We start from the raw sequence: 24,759 nt of genomic DNA, 5'->3' as shown, positions 1-24,759 counted from the left end.
TGTTTAGTTGCAAAGGCGTGAATTTTTCCTCCTTCACTGTTCCTGCCAACTTGCTATTATTACGACTAGGATTAAAACTACAAAACTGGTGGTTGCTTCTTTTCACTCAAAATTAACTGAAAAGAAAACAGAGATAGTTTGTCTAGAAATGGCTCCCACCCACCTTCTTCTCTTTTTAAGGAGGCAAGGCACGCCAGAGATGCAGTGCTGTGACCACATATCGAGTTCTGTGGGGCTGGTTCAGGGATGATGGCTAACGAAAATTAATAAACCGGATTAATAGCAACAGCGAAGAGTAGTATAGACTACACACCTTTCCTGTGTCAACTACCGAGCCCTGCAGCTGGGCTGCAAGTGGCCCATGCCTTCTAGCAGGGCTGCTTTCAGCCAAGAGCTTTGCCAGGTGAGACAACTGCCTGGTCTGTGCCCCACTCTGCGGCGCGAGCCCTAGAATAAGCCAGTCCGCAGATAACAGGTCAACCCAACTAGTAGCATCTACCACATGAAGAAAGCGAGCAGGAAAGCAGCTGTAGGTCCGCACTGCGAACATGCAAGGTCGGAAAGGCAGTAGGAGATTGGTACCAGCCACAGGTGGTTTACCCTTGACACTTCTGAGGGGCAATACAGAAGAAAACTCACGGGAGAGCAAGAGTGCAGACGGAATAATTAGATGCCTGCAATAAACTGTGACTTCAGATTAATATCAGGAAATGTCTTAATCATGGGGTTTGGATGGCCCTCAGTAATGGTATTCAGTGTCTGCATTTTTTCAGTTCCTCAGAATTGCTGGTTGTCTACTCTTCCAGACGGTAGCTGATGGCTTTGCCATCATGGAAGTGCTTTTTCAACAAAGACATTCCCTATACTCCTGCCCACAATGCCACCCCTGCCCTTTCACTGCAGATCCTTTCCTTGCCACATCCCAATCCCCTGGAGTTCCAGTAATCACCTCTGTATAAACCTGCACTAGTTGTTATTGTCCAAATTAGCAAAGACAAGTAAAGTAAAACACAGAAGTTGATGCTCAAATGATAAGACATAAACCCATTTCTTAAGGTTGCTGTTTTGTTCAATACCTTCCGAAAAAGCTGCATTTCTAGGTCATTTCCTCTATTTAGAGCAATCCTGTTTCTCTATTCCTTCCCCCTTCTTAGTCTTCTTTCCTCAAAGGCTCCATTTTGGGGTCAACTCAGCCTTTAATGAATCCGTTGCTCCATCTGACTTCCTCTGAACATACTCGCATGTTAACATTGGCTGTTCACATACAGCAGTACTGCCAAAATCATGCCAGTGAACATGGAAAGCTGCATTTCCGTTGCAGGAGATAAGAACTGGAAAGAGGCATAAGGTTACGTACAGCTGGCTACAAACCTGACCATACTTAAATTTCTGTACATGGGCTTCTAACTAAAGCATCAGGTTAGTTTTAGATGCATGGCATCTTTTGGTATTGTAAGCATGAAAGTGGTACATGGTGCATATAAGCATTGCCTTTTATACTTGCTTCTTGTGCCTCAAGAGCTGAAAGGACTCTGCTTGCAATAACTGTAAACTCTTGTAAGCTGGAATCCAAAGCTGACTGGTAAATTATTTTGGGATATATCAAGTCATTCACTCCTTTTCCTAAAACAATATTCAAGATAATAGGAAAATCTCCACATCTATGCACAGCAGCAATAAATACAAACCTTCTCATGCAGGCACAGAAAATGCGTAAGAAGTTCCTATTCTTTTAAGTGGAATGTAAGATGGAACAATCATTTTCACTGTAGCTTTCCACTTCAAGACACAAATGAAAGGAACATGATCTGGTTTCAAAATCTGTCAGTGAACTCAGAGTGATGAAAAAATGCTTACTACCCTCACAATGTGAGCGTGCTCCTAAGACTTTCAAGTAGGTTAATACCACAATTACAGCATTTACAGAGTTTTGCAATGGCATGCTGTTCCAATCTCCTTTCATACTTAGCAACTACATGAATAAAAATGCTTTTGGTACAAAGGTTAAGTACGTTAAAGAAGAGTCATATGCAGCTTTAGCCACACCTTCATCTGCCATATGAAACAAAAGTCTGCAGGATACAATGACTTGATATACTCAGAGTTATTCAATGCTTTTGGCACAATCTTGCCATCTTTAATACCACTTACATGTTACAAGGTTTTTAAAAAAGGGAGCATGAAGAGCTACCTCCAATCATACAATGAATCTAGTGCTTCTACTTAATCTAATGACTGTTGGGATTCACTGCCAGTCATCACGCCAAGCTGTGATCTGGTTCCCTTTCTAAATTGGTACATGAAACATCATCATTTGGAGGAATACCGTCATTGCCATTGGCAAGAACTGACCCTGCTGTGCATGCTGGGACCAGACTGTTCTAGCTGGATTCCAAACTCTATCATCTAATGATTGAATTCCAGATTCAAAGTTGAAATTTTCATGAAACAAAAGTGTTTCCCTCAACAACTGTGACTTAGAATTAATACTACTGTTAGGCTTGAGGTGAGTAAACTATTAAGTTAACATATCTAAGCAAATTAAATTCTGATGAATAGAAACATATTGACTATGAAATCTCAGACCTCAAAGCCCATCATACACAACAGATCAAATGAAAATCCTACTCTAAATGCTGACAAAGGAATTTTGAAAGGTGACGTACTCTAAATAGTTCACCTTGGTCATACCAGCATAAGCATATTAATGTTTTCTAGATATGAAAATCTGGCTGACTAAATACCCATATTCCAGGGATGCTTAGCTTACATAAGCAGCACTGGCAATATGGAACTGGTTCACTTTTATGAACCAATAATAATTCACTTTTGTGTGTAAAAATATTAAAAAGTATTTTTTTTAGGAGAAAACACCAGTTCCTTTTTTCAAACCTGGTTCCCCCCCTGCCCCCCAGACACCCATTTCTAAATCTTTCAGCTTGTCAGTTCTGAGTAACTTGGTTTAAAAAAATGGTATTTAAAGGGTTTTGAGTTTAATGCAGGCCAATAACCTTGAATATTTTAAAGCAGCAAGAAAGAAGCTTAACCACACATTTCAGCAAGTCTAGAGAGACATAATTTCAAAGGTATTTATAGCTAGGGCTTTTATTTTCACATCCCAGGCTTTTAGAACCTTTGGTCTAAACCTAAAGGGGAAGTTTTTCCCTTTGAACTGGGTTACTTCAAATGGAAATTTCATTACTAACCTTAGAGAATTCAGTCTCCTCCAAACATCATCTGCTTTGGAAAAAAAAAAAAAAATCAACTTGTGTTTGGATAGAATTAGTGTGGTAACAGAAATGACAAAATCTGGCCTGCAGAGGTTATAGGGCATTAACAAAAGATGATGTTGCAATGGTTGAGACTTATCTGCTGGTGATACACTGTATAGAACGGAGCATGAAGAAAGGACAGAATATGTAATACTGACCTCACTGAGTTCATCTGATGGTCAATAAACTCACATGAGTTTCAAGTTACATTTCTCAAGATAGCTTCACATTTCTGAAAAAAACACACTAGAAGATGTGCCTTTGGTATCTTTTCCCCCTTCTATCTCCAACTAGTGCATTCCCCTGCAATTCAGCAGTGGAAAACAATGTCTAATATGCAGCATATAAATTTAATAAAACACAAAAGTCCTCTTTGATAATTCCACACAAAGGTGTGGCTTTGACTTTCTTATTCTTTTGTGTTTGCCCAGAACTCTAAATGAGAGAGTTTCTTGGGAACGAGAAGAAACTCCACCACCCTTGTCCCATGTGTTCTTTCTGTCTTTCGAACTCCAGCCACACAAAAACTCCTTCAGAAGTTTATTCCGCACTTTGTCAGACCTTAAATGGCTCAACTGCTGAAGATCAAACGCTGTGCTTTGCCTTGTGTTATCAACAGGCCCTGTGGTCTCAGACGCCACAATCTGAAAGAGACTGCGGGTGCCATTACAGAAGAAAAGAAAGGCTGCCACCATTGACTTCCAGCTAACACAGAAGTGTTGCCAGGAGTCTGATAATTTGCTACAAAAGATGGAGTTGTGTTTGTTGTTACATAAATGAGCTTTCTCATTATGAAATATTCAAAAATAGATTAAATATCGATATGACTTTCCTGGAAGCTGAACTTTGAGTAAAAGATGAAAAACAACTCCTACAGCTGCTTTTCAAAATTACAAGGCTTCAAATTTCCTCTGTTGCAAAAGTCTTACTATAAAATTGGACTCCAGTACAAAAAGTCATCAAGTCAGGTTACTTGTTAACAGTGACATCTTTATAGTTGTCTATCTTAACAGATAACCACCAAGCGGCAGGAAATATGTTTTCATAATATGTTTATAAAAGTTCTTATTGCATCTTTAAATTTCCATTGATTGCTTCATTATGAAAAGGACAGAAATCTTCCCACAAAATGTTTTTTTTTTTTTAGATTGTCTTTTGTTTTAAGAACTGAGATTAATACAAAGCCACAAAGTATTTCATATAAACGCACAATAATTTCACTTACTAAAAATTCCTGTATCCAACTGCTGTATGGACATTCAGGGCTAAATGATTAGTTCCACCACAAGATTTAAAAAAACCAAAAACAACAAACTTCCTCTGTGATCTTCATAATCTTTTCAGTATATTGGCAGTTTATGCATTGAATAGACTATGAGGAATTACTGAATTAAGGAATTACTGCAGAGAGTTTACTAGGTTTTCAAATATAAGGGATATATATTTACTTTGTCTTTATTTGCTGAAATGACCATGTCCCTGAAAATGGTTATGAGATAATTTAAAATGAATGAATGAATAATTAAATTAACGTGATACCCTAAATGTTTTTAAACACAACGAAGGTTCACTGCTTTCACAACATCTGCCCCCAGGATCCTTGTTGGTCTCTTAAATATCTCTACATTAAAAAAAGCCCACCCATGAACATCCAAACTAGCATTGAAGCAGGCTTTCAGGTTATTGGAACTCCTTTCAAGCTATTTTTGAGGACCCAAGTTGTGTGTTTTTCATTGAAGTAAGTAGTCTAGCAGCTAGTGGGACTACCTACACTTATCTGGTAGGGAAGGACTTGGCCTAAAGAGAAAGAAGATAAACCTGCATTATCCTGGACCTCATTAACATATGTACATACAGGTGAGCTGCCAAGTATGGGCCTTTCCATCATTTTAAATAGAGTTAGATAACTTCAAATAAACCTTTTCTTAGTATCATTAACGACTGTTCATCCCCTTCTGTTCTAACCCTGTGGCCATGTTAAGCATTCTTATCTTAACTGACTGCTTCACAACTCAGACTCTTCCTACCATTTGTCCCTCTTACTAGTTCAGAAAGTGCTGCCAAAATAATCTCTCCTGAATACTGCTCTGACTGCACCCCTCTGAAGCTCTGCACTGATTTCCAGTCATTCAGACTATTCATTTTAAACTTATTGTTCCCTTCTTCCAGCTAAAGCTTGCTCAAAAATAGGATCCACATTCAAAATACTCAGATTTTTCCTGTTCTGATATTCTCCAAAAGGAAAAGGGAGCTGCAAAATCAAACAAAGGAAGAAAGCATGAAGAAAATGGCGAGATATATATATGCCAAAGTGGCCCAGGGTGATCACCAGAGCTATGGGATTTCCCCCTAAAATCATGTCCCGCAATCAGCATGCAGGGCAAGCTCTTCTCCTGTTCCAATGAATGGGAGAGATCCCCAACCTCTCTCACACAAAGCTTCTCTTTCTGAAACATTATCTTGCATCTGAGGAAGTTTCCTTAGTGAAGTCTTAGCCGAAAACAATACTTCGCTACAAAAAGTTCCTCTGTTAACATACCTGCTCATTTTGTTGAAAAAATATCTAAGAGTAATTCTGGAACACCTACAGTTTTTATGGCCCTATTTAATTCCCACATGAGCCAATCTGTCTTCTTTTTTTACATCTGAGTACTTTACTGAAGCACCACTGTCAGCTTGGATATTGCGACTATTTTCTTCTTCCAGTTCCTTTCATGTCTCCATGATGTGACCTTTTGCAAAAGCTGTTTATCAGACTGCTGCCTTAAAATCATTCAAATCCTTTCTGAAAAAAAACAAAACAAAACAACCCCCCTCTACCTGTTGCTAGACTTTTCTTTTTTTTTTTTTTTTTTTTTTTTTTAAGAAGTATATATGAAAAGAATTTTTCTAAGATGTAAAGAATTTAGATCTTCTCGTGCTTCCATCAATATCTGTGTATTCATGTTTGGGTTGGGGTACCATGCAAACAAAGCAGGCAGCTCCATCTTGACTGTCAAGCATAGAAAGCAGCACCAAATGGAGCACATTCCCTGACCACTGTCCTTCCATTCACTGAACAGGGCAAAGGTCTCCAGGAAACAGCAGTATGAACTCAGCTCATTAAAAACTGTATGAAAATGTATATCCTGAAGGGATGTTAAATTAGGCTTACACAGGCAACTTTGAGCCTGTGCTTCCTTAGAATTTTAGCGCTTAACCTTATAGCCCCAGCATTTCTTTAATGCAATTAAATATAGAGGTATAGATATAACATATTGCTTTAGTTATAGTCTAGCAAAGGGAAAGAAAATAGGTGAGACAGATAAAGAACTCTGTAGGTAGCTTTCATTTTGATCTCCAGTGTCTCTCTAGCATTGCCATCTTTTTGACATGCTCACGACAGTGGAGGCTGTGTTCTTCCACATCCAGTTTTACTGCGAAGAGCTGATGACACATTATTTTTAAAGAGACATTTCAGAGTCTGTGCATTTTTTTAAAAATACTGCAATCCATAAACAACCCTACACTAGCAAATATAGCAAATGCTAAACACACATAGGTAACCATATCAATATTAAACTTAAGCCATGCCCAAGTACAGAGTACACCCAATTTCCCTGATGCATTTAATTCACTTTATGTGACTTTGTACATGTGAGTTCAATGTATAACTCATACAGGCAACACAAGGTATTAAAAAAAAAATAAAATTAATTCAGTCAACTACTACTGATATTTTTGCTTTCCACCTGGTTCTCATATCAGCATGCTAGTCCACGTTACTGTGACATGCGAGTATTACCCTCTTAATACTTTGACGGCAATTTTATATTTAAAAATGAAATTAATAGCTAACCTCAAAAGACTTACTACGCTTAATTTCATTTCAGTCCCCGAATCATCCTTGTCACTATACAATCTCTCCTCTAACTAAACTAAAAGAATCAGAGGTGTAATTATAGATCACAGATTAGCTGTTCAACATTTGCTAGTAGTTAAAATGAGGTAGACATTAAAAGCAAGCTGACTCCAGAGAAAGCTGCTCCTTCCATCGTTTGTAGAAGAGACTGCTGTGAAACATTAACATTTATGAAGTCAAGGCTAGAGCTTTCTGTGCTTTTGGACAACTTTGCCGGGCTCTCCCAATGCAGGACATCCTACCACCTCTGAAACTACTGCCAGGAGGATCTCTCACCTTCTCCAGCTGCATTCACTGGGGTCAGTTATGGGTAAGGTAGGAAGATACAATGCTGTCCCAGGAATCCCTCACAAGAAATCATCCCCTTCACAGCTAGGACAAATCAGGGAAGGGCAGAGGCTTACCTACACAGCCACATAGCAGCCTCCCAAAACACTGACCCGCAACTTGGGAGTAAGCGCATGACTTAAGTCTCCTTTCCCCTTGAGTTCACCCTGTATTCCTGGGCGAGGACTTCACTGCAGGCACGCTCTCCACTCTGAGACTGTGTAAGAGCACTAGTGATCTTCAAGTCAGACTGGCTGACAAGTAGGAGAGGTCTGAGCACCAGCCACTGAAGCACGAAGCTGAAATCCTGAGGGGCCATAGGTTCAGGCGCCAAAAACTGGAGAAAACTGATGCCTGGAGGGACAGCTCCTGGACAAACTGGATGTCTAACATCACCTATGGAGAAAACCGTAGAGTGTGTACGTATGTATGTGTGTCCACTAGTAAACTTCATACCTGATCAGCCAGAGGGGAGGAACAGCACCGAGCCATCTGTGCTGTTCATGTATATACAGGTGCTGTTTCTGTGGGTGCTGGTAACAGCTCTGCTCTAGGAGTGGTGATACGTATGTCTGTTTGCACTGTGTGTACACATGCCTATCGGGAATACATGCTCAGCCTTGCTGCTGCCTGGATCTGGATACACCAAACCTCAGCAGACTTGTATCAGGCTGGGAAAGGATGAATCCCCTGGGCCCTTTAGCCCACCAGATTCAATTACCTCTAACGGAAGATCTTGGAAACATGATCATGTTAATGTCTTTGGTTCCACACATAACAGCTTCTGTGTTGACGGAGCAACAGTTTGTTTTCTTCCCTAATGCAAGCATCACAAAGCAGACACAAAGCCCAGAGAGACCATACACTATTCACACCTCCACTTCAAACTTGATCTACTTGGAGCAAGGAAGGGCGGTTTCACAACTCAGCAGCCAAATGATAATTTGCCCTACTTCTCCTATTTTTATTGCTGTTTTGCAGCAATGAGTAATGCTGTCTCCAAGAAATGGAAGTGAAAGCTACTCTGTTCTTGTCAGAATAATAATGGATATTGTGTTGGCAACTGCCCTCCTGCGCTGCACAACAGCATAAATAAAAGGAATTGGGAAAAGCCAACAGTACTGTAGTAAATAAAGTGTGTAAACTCACCTGCTTGCAAATAAGTGATAACTTCTATTGTTTGGTATTTCAGCCTGGGCAAAAAAAAACAGGTTAAACACCGTGTTTAAATCAGAAGTGAGTCAACTCCACTGATCCTCATCTATGGAGAGAGGTTGTGGGGGAGAGGCACTGGCTATTCAGGGAGGGTCGAAGCAGAAAAGTTTGGCTTGTAAGATGTCAAGAGTGCCTCTATACATGGTTGTACAGACAGCAACAGATTGAAAGATGGCCTTCTCCAAATCTCAGGTTACTTGATTAGCTTTGGCCTCACTATTGTTACTAGTAGAAGGAAAGACGTCAAGGAGCATTGAAGTATTTGCTCCTTACAGCTTGGATTCGTGTACAGTTTCTATTCACAGAGGCTACACAGATTCAAGCACGAAGATTTGCCTTCTTTCATGGCTTAGAAAATGGATCATCTTTGGAAAATGCCTCACTGCGGAGTGCTAACTGCGACACATGGTGCAGCTCCCACTCCTGATGAGCTATTAAAGTGTCCATGAAGCTACCTACACGGGTAGAAGTTCTGCAGCCTGAGCTCTGGGCTAGCAGGATGCAAAGCAGTTCTGGTGTGAATGATATCCGAATGCAGAATGAGAAGGTATTCAAGACAAGAAAAGGTTTCAGAAGGTGGTCCCTAATGCTAGAGGTCTTCAGTGAACAACTGATGAGTACCAGTAACTTTGTGCACTGAATTTACAATCTTTCTGAACTTCATAAATGACCCAGTATTTTTCTAAGCATCAAGTGCTCTTAATACTATCAGGGAAAAGATTACCTCTGTCATTTAAAAAAAAGTGACTTAACAGGATCATAGGTGCATTAACCATCAGTCTACCATCCAGCTGTTCATGATTTTAACATTATACGCACCAGGAAACCAGAAATAGAAACCACTATGGCATGTGAACAGAAGAAAAACTCTCGAGGTACACAGCATGAGAACCACCCTTGGCAGTTTTGGTACAATTATTATACAACACCACTTTGCTCTCAGGATACAGGTTTCCCACAATTTCACAGGGGCCAGAACCCACTCACAGAGGCTGGTCTGACCCTTGGCAATTTCTCCACATTCGCTACCCAGCTCTGTCAGGGCTTCCTCCACTGTCACCCTCCAGAGAGACACATCTTCCTTTGTATCCAAAACCTACTTCATGCAGGACTCCAGGACTCTACACACATCTTTTGGGGCATATTCCTGGGAGAGCAAAGGTACCAAAAAGTAATCTGATTTCTCCTTTCCTGCAAAAACAAATGCATTCAGTCGTCTTTGGCATTGGTTGCTAGTTTCTAAAAAAAATTTCTCTTTCTTGCTGCTTACATCGCAGGGGACCTTGATTCTTTTTCATACTCACTATGTCGGCTCAAATTCTATACCTATACGTTAAGATGTGATCATCTGGCACTTGCAATAAAATACGCATTGAAAGAACTGAAAACAAAATTCAGTTAAGTGCAATAATACACCTACCCATGATTTCACTATGAATTGGCCTAGTTTAAAAAAGTGAAAAAACTACTTTGCTTTTTATTCAGCCCTTTGCTTTCATACAAAAGGCCCACACAAATCCATTATTTAGTTAAACAAACTAAATATATTGTCTCACCTGCAAAACCAATCAACTGTAAAATCAGAGAAATGCATTTTTTCCTGTCTTTACATTAACACTAGCTATTATATATAACAATGTTTAGTTAAAAATAATACAAATAATATGTAATTATTTTTGAGGACATGTTTATCTCTAAGAGGAATTAATTTTCAAGAGGGTTATACACAGTCATCCACTGTGCTGTTGGACAACCCAAATACATTACATATTATATTATCTGTATTCTGGATGGCCAGTAATGTCAATATTGATTCCATAGATAAAGCACATCATCTACAAGGATCACAGCCATATCTTTTCTTTACTCCTGAGGAGCACAGTGAATGTCTGGGCCTGACATATTTATCACAGGGAGTCTCAAGCTTATCACTTGGCCAAATTCACTATATAATTCTTTGAGCTCTTAAAAAGGAATATGCCATAAGGCATGAATGAAGGGCTTACAAATTCAGCCACAGTACACTTCAAAAGGCTACCAATCTTGTGGGCAAGTTTCTCTTAACAGTAAGTGATCAGTGTTCAAAAGGTCTGTGACATTAAAGATTAAGGACACAGTTATTTTTCAACTGAAGTCTTTGTGACTCATTTACTTCGATAATTTTCCAGATTTACTTGTCTTTGCTTTCCCTTCAGCAAAATGGGATCATTTACCAATACAGCCAATACTCACTGTAAAGTACAGGTTAGAGGTAACACTTTGATGTATTTTATTATTACTTGCAGAATTTCCCATAATGTCAATGGAAAAGGCAAAATGTTTCAGAAAAGTAGAAAAGTTCAAATGCACAAAATGCAACACCCTGACAGAAATATTATTCATTAATATTTATTACTCAAGCAAGTATCTTTGGATGAAAAATGATATAAAAACATTATCATCATCAACATACTTGTCCCTGTAGAACATTTCTATGTGAGCCATATTAGGAAACTTCTACTAATCCAAACCTCTAGAGGCATTTTAGCTACTAATCTGGATGAATTAGGTCACTCCTGCTCAGTTACATTCATTACATGACAGAATTTTCTTCCCTGAACTCTCTAAACAAAACTTTTCATTTACAATGGTCCTAATACAAATTTTGCTGGGAGTTTTCAATGACTGCAAGTGGAGAAAAAGTTTCCTGAAAATTAATTTTTTTGCCTGTTTGGAAGTTCTACCTCTTTACCAGCCCCAGCCCCTCACTTTCTCCATATTTCAATCAAATCTGAGACGTAGTTTAATAGTGTAAGTGGATGAAAGCCAGAAACAATGTATAACACAGGCTGAACTGGATTCATAGGTGATCCTCACTGCCAGCAATCAACTGATTTCCTAATGTAGAGCCAACCTTGGAGCACAGTAACACCCACCTGTATTCAATGACTGTTACAGGAGTCAAATCCTCTGTGGAACATACATTGCATTAAGCTCCTAATTACTAGTTTCAACTGAAATGCTTTGACGACTGTTAAAACATTGAGAAATGATAACATAACAGAAGCTCTCAGGAAATGTTATTCTTAACACTCAACAGATTATTGATTCCTCTACTTAGGAGCAGCAAACTAACAAGAGATCCAACCTTAACTTAGGCAGCTCCGTCTCTCAGTTAGAACTAACAGTAAACATTTTAACCGCAACAAGAGACAGCATCCATCACCCTCCAAGAACGCTTCAATTAACACAACCATGGACCCCCTTTGGTTGAACACGGTATTTAAGATAGAATTCATGAGCTCTCTAATTTATGATAGGTTATTGGATAACTCTTGTTAATTATAGCTACACAATGTCAAAATTAATGATTTTCCCACCCTCTTTCAACTTGAGAATGAATTCATAACTTATATCAAGACTCAAAAGATGTGCAATTAATATTGTCAGTAACCATTTCACAAAAGAGATTTGTTAAAGGCAGGCATGTGGACACAATTAGTGTATCAATTAATGTTGCTGTTACTTGATCTATAAATTATTGAAAAACTCATAACTACTGCAAGGAAACAAAGCAAATCCACTCCCCATCAATGAAGTAACCTCCTGACTGTGCCCCTCTTTCATCACTCTTTAGATCAAATTTGAATTTTGCTGGATTCCATGAATCTTAGCTGTGTCATCGGAAAATAAATGAACCTATGCCACTCTGACTACTTGAAATGCCTCATTACAGTGACAATGCTTTAATTGTAGTTAGCTGATCATAATGTTAAAAAAAGGTTAAATAACTAAAAAAAGTTAATAAAATCCACTGTCATTGTTCATAGCACTCTAATTTAAACTGAAGATTTTAATTTAAAGATTTTAATTTAATTTAAACTAAGAATTTCCAGATTTCCAATCTGGAAATGAACCTGTAAAAACTGCATTGAGATTTCTGTGTATCAGCAAAATTGTAACTTTCATATCAACCAGAAACCTCCATCCCGCTCTCAAATTTAGCAATGATTAGTCCAAAGATTAGATTCACGTGAGGTCTGAGAAACCCAAAACAGGACTTGGGTAGCATTAGGCACCTATGATGAAAACTGAAAATGACAAAACACAGCCTTGTTTAAAGGCTGCTTATCCCCAAAGGCTTTTAAACTAACTAGGTACCTCCTGTTTGATCTTAGTACAACTAGAGTTTTGCTTCTGGGGATGCAAAGGTTTTCTTTTAGACAGTTAGACAGACTCCAGTCTCTCATTAGAGTTTAAAAGACCCAGGAAAGAGATGTGACTCTGCCAGAGGCCCAATCCAATGTATACATGAATGGTTCTGGAGCCACTGCACGCCTTTTAATGAGTAGTCAAGACAGTTAAAATGGGACATTTAAGCTTTTTTGCCATTCTGATCCCAAGAGGATCAAACTTGGATTTTCTACCGCCAAGAAAGCACTGCCATGCAACTCCCTCGGCTCTGCTGGTGCAAGCAGGGTAATTCCTTACCTGGCATTAAACAGCCCCCTGAGCGGAGTCCGCTCTCGCTTTCCCTCCTCAACCACAGCTTCAGAACCTGTGTATTCATTCAGTCAAAACAAAGTGCCCAACTCATGGCTGTGAGAAGGCATCTAGCTCTGGTACAGACATAGCACATCACACCCTCTCTAAATTTCATGTTCCTACTGGCTAGTTACAGCAATCCCCGGCCTGGCGGCCTGCCTACTGTGAAATCTGTTTCCAGATGCCACGTGCTTCCCACGGATTTACAGTGGAAACCTATTAAATAAGGGAATTTCACCCATGGGGATCCTTAGCATCAATGATCGTTATGCTGATTGTCAACATGCCTGAGCTCCTCTTTGTGTCTTGCCTCCATTTTTAAAAGTCCCTGTCATTTTGAAAATTGACTCAAGGGGATATAATGAGAGATGATTTTGCAAAAAATCCTAAGCTTCGAACAGAATAATTACTGAATTTAAGTGCAAGAGGAAGAAACCAAATTGCTAGAAAAGTCTCCTGGGCTCTCCCCAAGCAGGGGCAGATCTGCATTCAAATCTGGTAGCCTAGCTCACTTCTTTACTGACCTCCCATTTCAGTTTTCCTGTTTAAGTTAATTTTGCAAGAAGGGATTTTCCAAGGCAGTTGTCAGTGTGGATTCAACATCAATGCAACACATTTCCCCCAAAGAGGTTTCTAAAATCAATTTTAATTCCAATAGGCTCAAGTAAATGTTTTCAATTTGATTCAATAATCCATACACACTTATAAAATGACTTTTCCCCATGTACTACAAGACAAACATGGTTTATGTTTCTAACAACTTTGGCTAATAAAAAATTCTAATTTCCTATCCTGAATGGTACAAACACATAATTTTTATTCACCTCTCAATGAACCAGATGACATAAACAAATGAAATAAAATCAGCCTTTAAGAGCATTATTTGAATCATTAATTCTCTAAATGCTTCTTGAAGAACATGATTTTTCGCAAACTCATAAGAAAAAAAAAAATCACTAAAAAAATCCTAGAACAGAGCTTTCCAAATCTCCTGAGAATTTTGCATTCTTTCCTTTTAGAGAGCAACATGAAACCCCTTCAAGATGTCTTTTAAAATTTGAGCAAGTTCTCAAAATAGGTAATTACACCACAGTTACTAGCAGATATCAGCCAAGAGTGGCATGAAGATTAGGGCTGGAGGTGGGGGATGGCAGAAATATAATCTCCACTGATAGTATCTAGTGCATTGTAAACCCATAAAAAGGAATAAAGTTTAGAAAGGAGGGCTGTAGAGGTCAGGGTGAAACACAGGTCCTCAAATGATAAGCTTCTTCACAGTACCTGGGAGCAAGAAGTGACAATCTGGAGAGGAAAGGAGGTGCTTCGCTCACCTCCATTTTTGTAACTGTGTCTTCAAGTCAGCTAAAACTCCTACCCTCTGCTGGGAGTGTGACCAGGTAGGATTTCTAGAGCCCAGCAAATTCTGGATCCATCAAATCAATGTTGACTGAATAAAAGGCAAAATTAGCACTTAATTTTTTAACAGCCTATTTTTAAGATTATCCAGGGTGATAATGTTAACATACAAAATTAAAATTTGATATTATGTTAATATTGAACTTACCTATAGTACATTAGAGTTTCACAGCTGCGATTCTACTTAAATAGAAGCTTCTGAGAGGATTTTGTATGCAAGTCCTTGTCCTAACTATAGTAATAATCTTTCAGTGCTGGAAAAGAATACTGCTTTACAAACCAGCTCTGATGACAACACAGAGAAACTGAAGAGTTGACCATGACTAGAAAGCTTATGGCTGTAAAAACACTGTGCCTAATGAGAAATGTTTTAATAATCTCTTGTAAGAGAATTGCTCTGCATATGACTACAAAAAGAGGTAAGTCTTCCCAACACATAAAAGAAATATTTGGTAAAATCCATAACTTTGCAGGAGCGTTAATGTCATTTGCCTCATCTGCAGCAGAAATCAAACTATTTCCCTATCACCCAAAAATCAGTAATCTAAGCAACAGAGCCTAAAAAGTTTCAAGGAACCATAAAAGAACTTCAAACACACATCACACCCCGCTGCAGGGAGTTAGTCTATCCCATTAGCAGGTCTTTGCATTTGCACTGAGTATCATGAGACTCCTCCCAGGCCTTTCCTCTAAGCTGTCCAAGTTATCAAATTGTTTGCTTAACTAATGATATTCCATTGCCTTTAACTCAAGTTAGGCACTATACCACAAACATACAAGTCACATCATCTGAATAACCATCATTTTCTTTTTGGCCATAGTACTTTGATAAGAAGAGCAGCTTGCGTTTAACTAACATTTTATCATGTTTTATATTCAGATACCTTACAAATCTTAGGAATTAAGCTTTGTATTACTTCAACACTTCAGATAAGAAACACTACCTTACTATATCCTTATACAGATATAGAGACCACTAAAGATTTAGATGACACTACACAGAAGACTTATGCTGAGATCATGAAAAGAACCCTGTCCCATGCTCTAATTCCATACTAATCCTCACCCCCTTTCAGTCACCCTAGATCTTCAGCATGGGATACATCTGTGGGACAGGCATTCCATTAGGAAGTTATTATCAAACTTACTGCTCTTTCTCAGCGCAGTGCTGTGAACTGCAGATGGCAGGAGAACTACCAGAATGATAGATAATACAGCAAAAGAGGCCCCTCCTTGCTCTGGATGGCAATGGTTGCATGGCTCTTGCAGAAGTACAACAAAACCTGATTCACTGGAAATACACTAGAGCTGAAATTTCTGTTTATAAAGCAAAGACTAATTTCTTGGGAATACTCAGTTCCATTGCATAATCAAACTCATTGATTAGTAACATTAGAAACTTCATGTTAGTACTTGGTACCTGTCACTGCTTGCAGTTAATGAACTTGGGGAAAAAAAGCAGAAAAAAAACCCTGCCTGTTTTTCACACACCCATCATTCACACTATACAGGGGAGGGCTCATTTGTTGAAATATACGCAAATACAATTCAATGACAAGTAAATGAGCTCACCAAGTTTCTTTTGACTTTCATTATGTGGGATTTGAATAGCAAACACTGCCTGAATTGTATACCTTGTCTGTATAAAGCATTCACTGTACCACAAGGCCTTCAGATGGCTGGATGTGATCAGATGCACTCAGACTTGCACATACAATGGAACAAGATTAATTCTGGAGATGTGCTACTGCCATACACTGTCCCTTCCAGTTCTTCAGATACTTGCACACACTGCAAGGAGCTCTGATCGCTGCCATAGAACATATTTTATACTTCTTCTCAGCAGTAAAGGCAATTCTCAGAATTTCCATTTGGGGGATAGAATCAGATTTTGTGCAGAGAAGCATTCACTTATTATGATTTATGAAAATGTTTTTAGAAGTTGGATGCTGAATATTTTATTAACATAAATATCAAGTTCCTAAAACAGTTGTTTGCCATTTTCAAAAGTTTCACCCTCCAGCAGAAGAAATAACATAGGAGACACACATCAAAAATATGTTACCCGCATTGCAAAGAACTGACATTTTTAAATTTCCTGCCTGCCCCAAAATACTGAATGATCATAACATACAAACCACCTTTACTTTCTTTACTTGCCTTGAACATCTCCCTCAGATCACATTCTCATTTACATCAGTTTCCCTATTTTTGCCTTTCCAAACTACAGCTTTTTTGTCTTAAATCAATCATTTTTTCCTTGTGAGTTTAGGCCTAGAGTAGTTGTAAGGATTCTAAACCATCTTCCCAAACAAATGCTTAAAAATGTTTAACTGCTGTGTCTGTTTTTAAAAACACTAATATAAAGATTTCTGATACAAAAGCTATAGCAAACACAAAGCCTTAATTACTGGTTTGGTAGATTCGCTGCAGTAAGAGGTATAGCTATCCAGAAGTTGAACAAGTTATTAATCAGATATCTAAGACAAGTAAAATTTGCAACACAAACATATATGAGCAAAGATGAGAAATTTTTTTTGTCTTTAAAAAAAATATAAAAAATCCTCAGAAGAAAATGGCTAAGTTATATACCCACAAAAAAGAAACAGGATGACAAAATGAAAAGCTCACAGGAAAGTTCAAATCTTGCTGCCTCAAGTACTAGAACCATTAAATTATTTATTCTTTTTGTTTCATTCTTTTATTTTATTCAAGCAATTCATATTAAATCTGTTTTCAATCTCAATTTCATTATCAGTATAGGTTTAAAAAAAATAAAAATCAAAAGACAGGTACACAGAACAACATGAATTACCCCTAGAATTCAAGGTCTTGGCATCCAAGTTCATCAGTACTTAAAACCATAAGCAATAAAAATACTGATAAAAATCGATGGATAAAAATCCCTGCTAAAAATCTTTCAGTACTCCTATTCATAAGCACCAAATTCATATTGTCCCATTTCTCATGCTTAGCAGTCCAAAGAACTGCCCTACAATCTGATGCAAAATTGTAAATACAAATATGAACTTATCCAACCATGCATTTATTCATAGCTTCTCCTTAATTTTGAGTTTTCCTCCTCTTTGTTCCTATTTCCTTTATCAGATGACAATTAATGTCTCTATAGATTGCTACTGAGTTCTCTGACTTCACAAAGTGTCAGCAAGATTCAACCTCCAGTAACAGATAGTGCATTCAAGCTCTGGTTAGTTCAAAACAAAGTAGAAACAAAGCCTTTAGAAGAAAATGTATTCATCAACAGAGAAAAAAAAGTTATCTTTTGCTAAGAGTAATTTTAAAAATTGTAGTTCCATTTGTGAAACAGCTGCAATATACAAATAGAGTAAAAATTAATGAACTGTAACACATGAGTTCTTTCTTACTTTTAAAATATATTTCAATAAGATATATTTTTAATGTCAGAGAATTAAATCCCATGTTCCCACACCAGACTTCCATGGGGGAGCTGATTAAAGAACAAAATACACACAAATGAAGAGAAATGAGTCACTACCTTTCTTTTTGGAGTCTTTCTTTGTGCTGGTTTTAACAGCCACTTGAAGTTCTGTCTCAGTTGACATCCTATATCCTTAGTCCTCTTCACACAGATCCAGGATCTCGGTCAGGCTCATTTAGAACGTCTCTCCAAGAGAATAATTTAGCCTTTCAGATACTATAACCCAAACAGTTCATCTCATTCACTCCTTTTGAGTGCTGTTAAAGAAGGAAACAAAAAGTAACTGTCATTTTCTGAGTTTAAAACATAAAAGAAAAAAAAAAAAAAAAAAAAGGCAAACCATCCCAAGCCTACTGAGAAAGAAACCTATGAAGTTCTCCATCTGCAGAGTCAACTGCCCACAATTTTAGATGCTTAAACACAATCACCTAGTCCTGTTTGAGATGTTTTGGCATATCTGAGATGTCTTCACAGGCTAGAGACACCACACAAGGTGTACAGAAGACCTGTACTTCTGGACCAGCAGCTGGAGGACAAAGACTATGATCTGGGAAGTAGCTGGAAATGGCACCAAAAGCAGAACATTCTGCAAGGACTCAATTCTTAAATGCAACAATTCCAAGGTAAAAACATATTGCCAGATAGTAAGTTCAGATTTTTACTCCTCAAATGCTCTTTGAACGCTTTCATTCTCCTACTTGAACAAACACAAATGAAAAATGTATTCATTATTCATACTAAGAATACCACACTTTACCATTCCTCTTGCTTATGATAATGTTTCCAGCATAAAAGAATCTGCCTCCATGTAAACAAAGCTGTAATTCTTAACACCCATCTAGTAATTTTTCTTGTAAAGAACTCTGAAAATACAGTTCATTAAACCTACAAAATACAAATGGGATAGGGGGCAAAAAAGATAACATACAGAGAGCAGACTACAGCTTTACATAACGTGTTTGTTGGGGAGATACACAAATGTACCAGCTGTGAACCCACAGCAATAACTGCAGAAATGTGCTGGAGCAGTATGAGGAAGGCTGGCTATAAGGCTGCAAGTAGGACTGGGGATGTATGGGCTCTGGAAGCAAGGAATACACAAAGAATAAACAAACAGGCAAAGAACAAACCATTACTCCAATTCTTATTGCTGCTCCTTCTTGCTTTGAAGGATGAGCCACCTACTTCAGCCAGTCTGTCGAGGACAGAGGACCATACTGTCCCAAAGCCATTTGTCATGATGTTCCCTCACTAAATGCATCTTCTTATTGCCCTTTCTTTTTGTGAAAAAGTTCTCATTATTAGCACAATTACAGTGAACTCCATCTGGCCTGTCTGAACAGCTGCCCAGTTATTAAATAAGCATTTAATAAAGAAATTAACCCACCATATCAGCTGGTTAGCTGGCCAGGGATTAACTACAGTTATAGTTATTTACTAATGTCCCTTCTCTGTCATTTAAGAAAGTAATACACTGCAAACATTGAAATAATTTTGACAGTTCAAATCACTTTTCACAGTAAGGGCCGTGAAGCCACTAGTACTTTCAAATCCAGGCTCTTTTAACATTTTAAAATGCTTCAGTAACATTACACTGCCATGCACCATCTGAAGTGATTTAATATTGCTGAAGTGTGTCAGGGGCTTTCTTTAATAAGCTCTTCAAATCTGTATGTGTATTATGGAATATTCAAAGATAGCTTTTCAAAATCTGCTGAACTGATTTTGAAATACAAAATTCCCTGTTCCTCCTCTATGGAGTCTGAATACATGCCGCATAGCAAAAAGGAGGCAAAATAAAACAACTTACAAATCAAAGTTGCAGTGCTTGCTAAATACACCTTCTTGGAACACCTGAATAAACTAAAAGCTTTTTGATTAACAATCTTAGTTAAGAAAACCATAGAAAAGGACAAAGCAAATGAAGGTTGATCACAGAGAGAAAAGGAATAAGATAACAGCCCCCAAACTGACAGCCTTTCCAGACATGAAGCACACTCTGGCCAGGTCCAGGGAGATGTCTCTCCCCCAAACATGGTCACGGTGGGACGCCACGTGCGGTGACTGCTGGGCCCCGGCACAGATCGATGCGTTCACTGTGCGGCCAGGGAACTACCTCACCCCACCGTCGATACAGTCGCTCTTAACTTACGCTTGAAATCCCCCCACCAAACAGGGAGAAAAGCGCTGCAGAGAACAGATGTCCCTCGCAACCCCCATCTCCTGCCCCTCCCCCTGCACACAACCCAATTTAATAATATTTCGTTTTACAGCACAGTAGGGATGCATCAGTCTTTACAGTTCATTGGCACTTAAAGCATCACTCAAGTCACAGCTGGATTGACAGTTTATTTTTCTAGAATTTGGATTTTCATTTACCTAAAGGTTAACTGCATAACTTTACAAGAAGCACTAACATGAACCACTTAACAAAAGGAAAATACTTACAATAGGTTCATTTATTAAAAAAAACCAAAACAAAACAAAGAAAAAATTAAATGCAAAATACCCCCACGGTCAAGACTTAAGCAACTTTTAATGTCTCAGAAGACTGTTGTAGGTACAAAGCATCAGGAACGTAACCTCCCGTTGCCAACTACGTTCAACAGGATAGTTGAAATAGTAGCATCTGAATGGCACTGAATATTTTAAAATAACAACATATGACTGCTATCTCATTTGAAACTCTCCAGAAAACCTATATCCCCTCGAGGCTATCCCACTGAGTAATATTTTTTAAAATAAATGCATGTCTATTTTTGGACAGGTTCACATATTGATTTACTTTAAAACCTAATCAGGTCATACTCTCGCAGGCTCATAGATCTTTGAATAAAGTAATAGGTATCTTTGCACAGGAGCACATAAACATCTGTCAGATGCAAGCTATAGTTCAAACTGAATTTGCTACAGAGACAATTCCTCCGAAAGTATAGGTCTTTATGTAAGCTACATTAGTAAACTTTCATACACTGTCCATATTTCAGCCGTTTATTACCCAGATGAGAATGGCAGTCAATCTGCTCTTCACCGCAACAGCTTTTATTGTCTCCTCCAATCTAGGTCACCGCTATTAAATACTACGGTCTTCCAACTATGGGAAGTACTGCAGCATGTGTTTTATCAATGAGATGCTATTTTCTTTGATCAGTTCTGCCACATTTTTCTCCCTGCTCTAAAGACAAAATTTTGTTAGCTGCATTAAAAAAAATAATAATAAAAAAAATCCATCATCTTACACGTATCCACTCTAACAATCTTCTGTGCGTTGTTACTGTTCCAGCTATTACAATGTTATGTGCATGCCTCAGCTTTTCCTAAAGAGGATTCAGAGCTCTTCGTTTTAACAAAATACTGACATTTTCTGTTCCCTTATTAAGTGGCTACAGCAGGAACACAATCAGCGCATTCTGGAATTAACTGGCTTTTAATTCCAAGAGAAGTCTTAAGCCTGCAGTCTGCATTACTCCTACGCCAGCATAAAACCTAAAGCCTTAGTGAAGAAATATTTTTGTAAATTCACTTTGTAGTTAGGATTAACACAGGTTGGACCTTTTATGCACAGGGAAATTAGTCACATGCTCCACCCACCTCCCCCATGCATTTGTAAAACAACAATTTCTGTCAAATCATTTGTCTTTTCAACCACGGTTGAGCGAGCTCATGAAGGCGTTATTAGGAGACCTCCCCTGGCCCAAGTTATGAAGGAGGTCAGACAAGATGATCATAATACTTCCCCTCTGGCTTTAAAATACATGAATTTATTAATTTTCTTCAGGGCTTCAAAACTTAAGAAGTTCCCTCCCCTGAAACCAGTTTCCATCTGCTTATGTAAAGGAAAAGCAGTCTTAGAAAGGATTTGAAACTAAGCCCTGGCATTCCGTAGGTATTTAAGTTCTCTGCAGCCCCAAAGTGGGATTTGACAAGAGGGTAGTACCTCCCAAACCCTGATTTGACAAAACAAAAACCATGCCACCATCCTTAGCTCTTGCTATTATACCTCTCAAGTTTTGCGATTCATTTCCTTTCCTCCAAAGCACCCAATATAATCACCTGTAAGGGAACGTTGAGGCCCATGATATTGCAAGTGTTAAACAAAGTCCAAATACATTAAAAGGGCAAAATATAAGTGGCAAAATTACTTTTAAAGTGCTGTGATCCTGAAAAACTGTAAACAGTTCAAGAGCGAAGGGCTGCTATCCAGGGAGAAAAATGTTACTCATCAACTTCTCACCTGACCACAAAGCCGAACAGAGAACTTCAGTGGGGCTGCACACGAACAGATAGTGGAAAAACCCATCCTGGCCACCAGTGCCCTTTATACCCTTCCAGAGAGAGAAGGCCATGAAACCCTTTGGAGCTGCTCACAATGTTTTGTACTCATCAGCTCATTTCCCTAACAGTCAGGTCTTGTGAACACCCTGCAGAAAGCTACTCGGTATCAGGGTATTAATCTTTTACAGGACGCACTACACTAATTCCAAACTGAAACCCAAGGGACTGGTCCAAACTCCACTGATATATTTCAGTTAATAAGGCCTATAAGTGAGAATTAGAAAATGAGGAAGATGAGGTAAAAGAGGGAGCTTAAGATACTGACACAGAGGACACAATGAGAAGGAAAAGTAAACAGAAGATGTCTGTGTAGACATTTCATTAAAGCAAATTCTATAACAAAGTGTTTAGCAGCGAAATCTAAGCCAGCTCATGCACTAAAATTCTGGCTAGCCTGCAAAACAAAACAATCTCCGTTAGACTGTTGCATGTGCCCAGCCTCTCTTCCCTAGTTTTGTCATTTGCCCACAGAACAGCATAATAAACTGATTTTAGTGTCAAAGTCAAATGACTCTGTCACAGCATGGCATGCCAATCACTGCTTTTTCCTGCAATTTCTCTACTGGTACGTCTGTAGCCTGTAAAGGTGAAAGCAAGCTTACTGCTCATGCACACAAAGAGATCCCCCACAAAAATTCATTCCCTCAGCAGACATGCTGAAAGCCAAGTGCCCAGTTTAGCTCCTTGAATCTCCCCTTACAAACTGCAAACGCTCCTCTGAAACCCAGCACCCTACTTCTTCCTCCTACTACCTCCCTAAGTTACACAGCTTGCAAAGACTCACAACCGCTCCATATTTCATACTTAGTTTTGTTTGCTCTAAAATGAGCAAGTACTCCTGTCCACCTCTAATTTTCTATATATAAAGATGAAGGGAGGAGATTTATGTGCTTTATTATGCTGTCTGTACTGTTTGTAGTGGGACACCAGACCAGCACTTCCTGATTAACCCTTTTTAATTCTTCCAACATCAGAAAACTACTTAGTACTCAAACCATAACATTTCATTTCCCATTGTATATAGTTGCTATTTGTTCAGTTGTATTTATAAAATACTTCTCTTATCTCCTGAAAACAAGCAGCTTGTTTTTAAAAAACCTACATGTAACTATGGCCAATAACACATTTTATTAAATTTACTGTGGTTTGCAATATGCTTCATTATTCTATCTCTAGGGCATCTTTCAGGCATGCTACCCAGTTCCTCAGATTGTGTAAATAGCACCACTGAAGCTGATTTACCACTAGAAGAGCATCTTGCCAAAAAAATGACCTATAAAATATTTCCAAAGATAGATGTTTATTAGTATTCCAATGACAGCAGGAATAATTACTAAAATCCCTCCTGGAAATCACTCCATGTAGTGGTGAATACTACACTCTACCTCACCAATTATTCACCAGAAGTGCTGTGAATTTTCTACTCACTAGAAAGTGCTGACTGGATTAAAAACACGCTTTTCACAGTAATGAATTGATTTCATCAACATTTTTAATGGGAAATTACTAACATTTCATTTTAATATTACAGTTTCTATTTTATATTATAGAGGACAGCATTCTGGAAACAAAGGCAAAACAGAACACATTGACCTTGCTGTAACAGTATTTTTGAAATATACTTTCAAAGAATGCCATTTTGCATTCAGGAAAAACTACATATATGATGTCAGTTCGTAATTTCTCTGCGGAAGGATATTCAGATACTTTTAAGAAAAACTGCTAGATTTGAGCCAGTTGCTAAAGACTAGTATAAAAGTATTTCTATTTTTTCCTTCCATGCTTTCCACATGAAATTCATAGTCTTAAAAGAATTTGTATAATCACAGTGTAAAGCCTTTTTTAAAAAAAAAACAAACAAAAAAACCCCACACCCACCGAGCACTGAGAACCCAGGAATTGCTGCTCTCCCCTGTTCTGCTCTATTGCTGACCAGAACTAGTGCTGTGTAATTCCAGTGCTGCTGTGTTCCCTCCAGTTGGTCTTAGTCTGATTTCCAATAATAAGCTATCAGCTTCAACTCTGTGAAGTAACATTTAACATCCCTTCCAGAGGTTTTGTTAACACATACCTCTTCTTTGACCTAGGTATATACCTGGGAGCATCATCAAACAACGCAAGTAGCATTGCTTTCAGGAGTCTTGCAAGGCTAGAAGGGACAGAATCAAACTCCAAACCTATTGCCACTGAAAATTAAAGGCTGGAAATCAAAATGGAAATGACAGTTATTAAAAACAGTCGCGGCAGCACTGTATGCCTTCAAATCTACAAGGAAGCGTGCAAGTCTGCTGGACAAGTGCATTTGCAGC

The 24,759-nt window shown here is 38.4% G+C and overlaps 2 protein-coding genes across 13 annotated transcripts in view; one reads left to right on the top strand and one right to left on the bottom strand.

Annotated features, from left to right (window-relative positions):
* DAB1 (DAB adaptor protein 1) overlaps nucleotides 1–24,759 on the bottom strand; it is a 471,207-nt gene that overhangs the window by 103,407 nt on the left and 343,041 nt on the right. For 11 of the 12 annotated variants that reach the window (XM_049809443.1, XM_049809440.1, XM_049809442.1 and 8 more), the window contains one exon: nucleotides 18,173–18,372. The exons of the other annotated variant lie outside the window; for it this stretch is intronic. In XM_049809443.1, coding sequence (XP_049665400.1) covers nucleotides 18,173–18,239 — 67 coding nt within the window. In that variant the 5' untranslated portion in view covers nucleotides 18,240–18,372. The remainder of the gene's footprint in view (nucleotides 1–18,172; nucleotides 18,373–24,759) is intronic. 12 annotated transcript variants of the gene reach the window in all.
* Nucleotides 1–24,759, top strand: part of PRKAA2 (protein kinase AMP-activated catalytic subunit alpha 2) — a 369,728-nt gene that overhangs the window by 210,642 nt on the left and 134,327 nt on the right. The window lies entirely within an intron of this gene.

This window comes from Accipiter gentilis, chromosome 8, assembly GCF_929443795.1.
Source record: "Accipiter gentilis chromosome 8, bAccGen1.1, whole genome shotgun sequence".
Classification (NCBI taxonomy): domain Eukaryota; kingdom Metazoa; phylum Chordata; class Aves; order Accipitriformes; family Accipitridae; genus Astur; species Astur gentilis.
Note: the sequence above shows the minus strand (reverse complement) of the source record. Positions and strands in the feature narration are given on the sequence as shown.